This window comes from Fukomys damarensis, unplaced genomic scaffold (genome assembly GCF_012274545.1).
Source record: "Fukomys damarensis isolate Sample0158 unplaced genomic scaffold, DMR_v1.0_HiC HiC_scaffold_33, whole genome shotgun sequence".
NCBI lineage: Eukaryota > Metazoa > Chordata > Mammalia > Rodentia > Bathyergidae > Fukomys > Fukomys damarensis.
The window spans coordinates 55,542,655-55,544,708 of NW_022900945.1; the positions used below are offsets into that span (position 1 = coordinate 55,542,655).

A 2,054-nucleotide genomic window follows, 5' to 3' on the forward strand; every position below is an offset into this window, starting at 1 on the left:
AGCTCAGCTGCTCAGGTCCCGCAGCAGTGTGGTCGCAGAGAGCCCGAACCGCCCTGGGGTCAGAGGGAGACGCTGGGGTGAAGGGGCAGCCTGGGGGCCCGGTCTCTGAGCCAGCCCAACCTGCCGCTGCAAGCGACCCTCGTACTCCCAGCCAGCCCCGCTCCTGTCCCTGGCAGGGCAAACGGCTCCACCTGCAACTCAGTTGCTCCTGGCAGATGCGGGCACCTCTGTCCTCACATCCAGTCTGTCACCCAAACTGGCCTGGTGTCCGTGACAATTCAGTGTTCTAGTTTTGGCCTCGTATCTGGACCACGGTTTCCCTGCATCTTTCTCGGTCTCTTCCCAGTACCGCTCTCCACATCACAGTCAGAGATCGTGGCAAAACGCAGGCAGCGCACCACTGCTGGGCTCATGGCCCACAAGGGCTCCACTGACCCCGGGTAACGTCCGGCTCCTCAGCCGGCCCACAGAGCCCTCCGTCACATGCCGCCTCTGCCTCCTGTTCCTCCTGCCAGTGGCACATTTCCCTGCCATCACCAAGCCTCCCTTAAGTTCCCAAGCTGGGGACAAGGCCTTTCCACAGCTCTCAATCTGTATCAGCACCGCACCATGAGCCCCTTGAGAGCACAGATTCCAACACGCTGACCTGAAGCCCCTCCTAGCATAACGTGCGGTGCACAGGAAGAGCCTGAAAAGCATGGCTGGATGAGTGGAAAGTCAAGAACTCAGTTCAGTGGACTGAGAGAACACAAAAGGAGATCTCAAAGCACAAATCTGAAACTTCCACTAAAGAGACACACAGTTCCTCAGTGTACACACACCTACTTGTGCCAGATGCTTTTATAAAATTATGTTTTATCTTCAGAGCAACAATAACAAGTATGAAAACTGCCCTATTTTCACTTACAGAGAAAGAAACTAAGGGTCAAAGAAATGAGTGCCACACCAGTAATACAGAGAAAAAGCAAATAAATAGCAATACAAACTACTGATTTTAAAACCCTCCCCTGGCCAGGAGTGGTGGCGCACGCCTGTAATCCCAGCACTCAGGAGGCTGAGGCAGGAGGATCACTGTGAGCTCGAGACCAGCCTGAGCTACATAGTGAGTTCCAGGACAGTCTCAACCACATAGTGAGACCCTGCCTCAAAAAAACAAACAAACAAAAAAAACCCTACCCACTGACAACTGCAGAGCTGCATAGGCAGCTCCAGGTCCTCACCTGTGGGCCTGCACCTGGCCAGGTGCAGAGGCCACAAGCTCCTGGGGAGGAGGAGTCTCGGGGGGCGGCCCCCGCTTCACCAGAGCCAACACGCTCACTGCTGGGGGGAGCCAGCTGGATGGCCGCCTGCAGGAAGAACACAGGGTTCGCAGGGACCGGCCCAGGGCCCAGACTAGCTCTAAAAGGTCAGGAGTTGGCACTGCTTAGGACAGGGGGCCAGCTGTGCATCACAGGTACCTCTGGGGCAATTAGGAAGATGACAGCAAATGTCTTAGGATATGGAAATTTACAGGGACCTACGGTCCTGGAAGGGTCTGTCCAGGCCCGAGAACACCTGCAGCCATTAAAGAGCCCCCAGTGGGCAGCCCCAGAGCAGGTGTTAGCAGACTTCTGCTTTCCTTTTGCTCGAGGTTGTTAAACACTGCTGATTAACGATTACCGAAAGCTCGTGAGTCACTAGAGTTTCAAATGAGGCCCCGGGGTTCTGATGGGGTCGGCGTCAGGGAGCAGACAGCTCTCCCATACCTGGACTTCTGGGCTCCACTCTCCTGCTCTGTGGGGCCCTCCGGAACGCCAAACAGTCTCCCCAGCCACACGCCTCTGCCCGGGGCCGCTTCCTCTGCGGGCAGCGGTCGTCCCTGTGCTCTCTCAGCGGCGGCTCCAGGGCGCCTGGACCGCCACCGGGGAAGAGGGAAACCCTCGGTTCCCCCGGAGGCATAGACCTGGGAGGCCTGGGTCAGCTGCTCCCACCAGCTGCCTGGGGTAGGACTGGCCGGGGCAGAAGGGGCAGAAGGGGCAGAAGGGTCGGGGGCCTCCCCGGAGGCCGCGCGGAGA

The 2,054-nt window shown here is 58.0% G+C and overlaps 1 protein-coding gene across 1 annotated transcript in view; it reads right to left on the minus strand.

The window, feature by feature from the left end:
* Rusc1 (RUN and SH3 domain containing 1) overlaps positions 1–2,054 on the minus strand; it is a 6,602-nt gene that overhangs the window by 403 nt on the left and 4,145 nt on the right. The window contains 3 exon segments of the mRNA XM_033758088.1: positions 1–53; positions 1,221–1,346; positions 1,746–2,052. The exon segment at positions 1–53 is cut by the window's left edge and continues 23 nt beyond it. Of these exon segments, the coding sequence (XP_033613979.1) occupies positions 1–53; positions 1,221–1,346; positions 1,746–2,052 (486 nt within the window).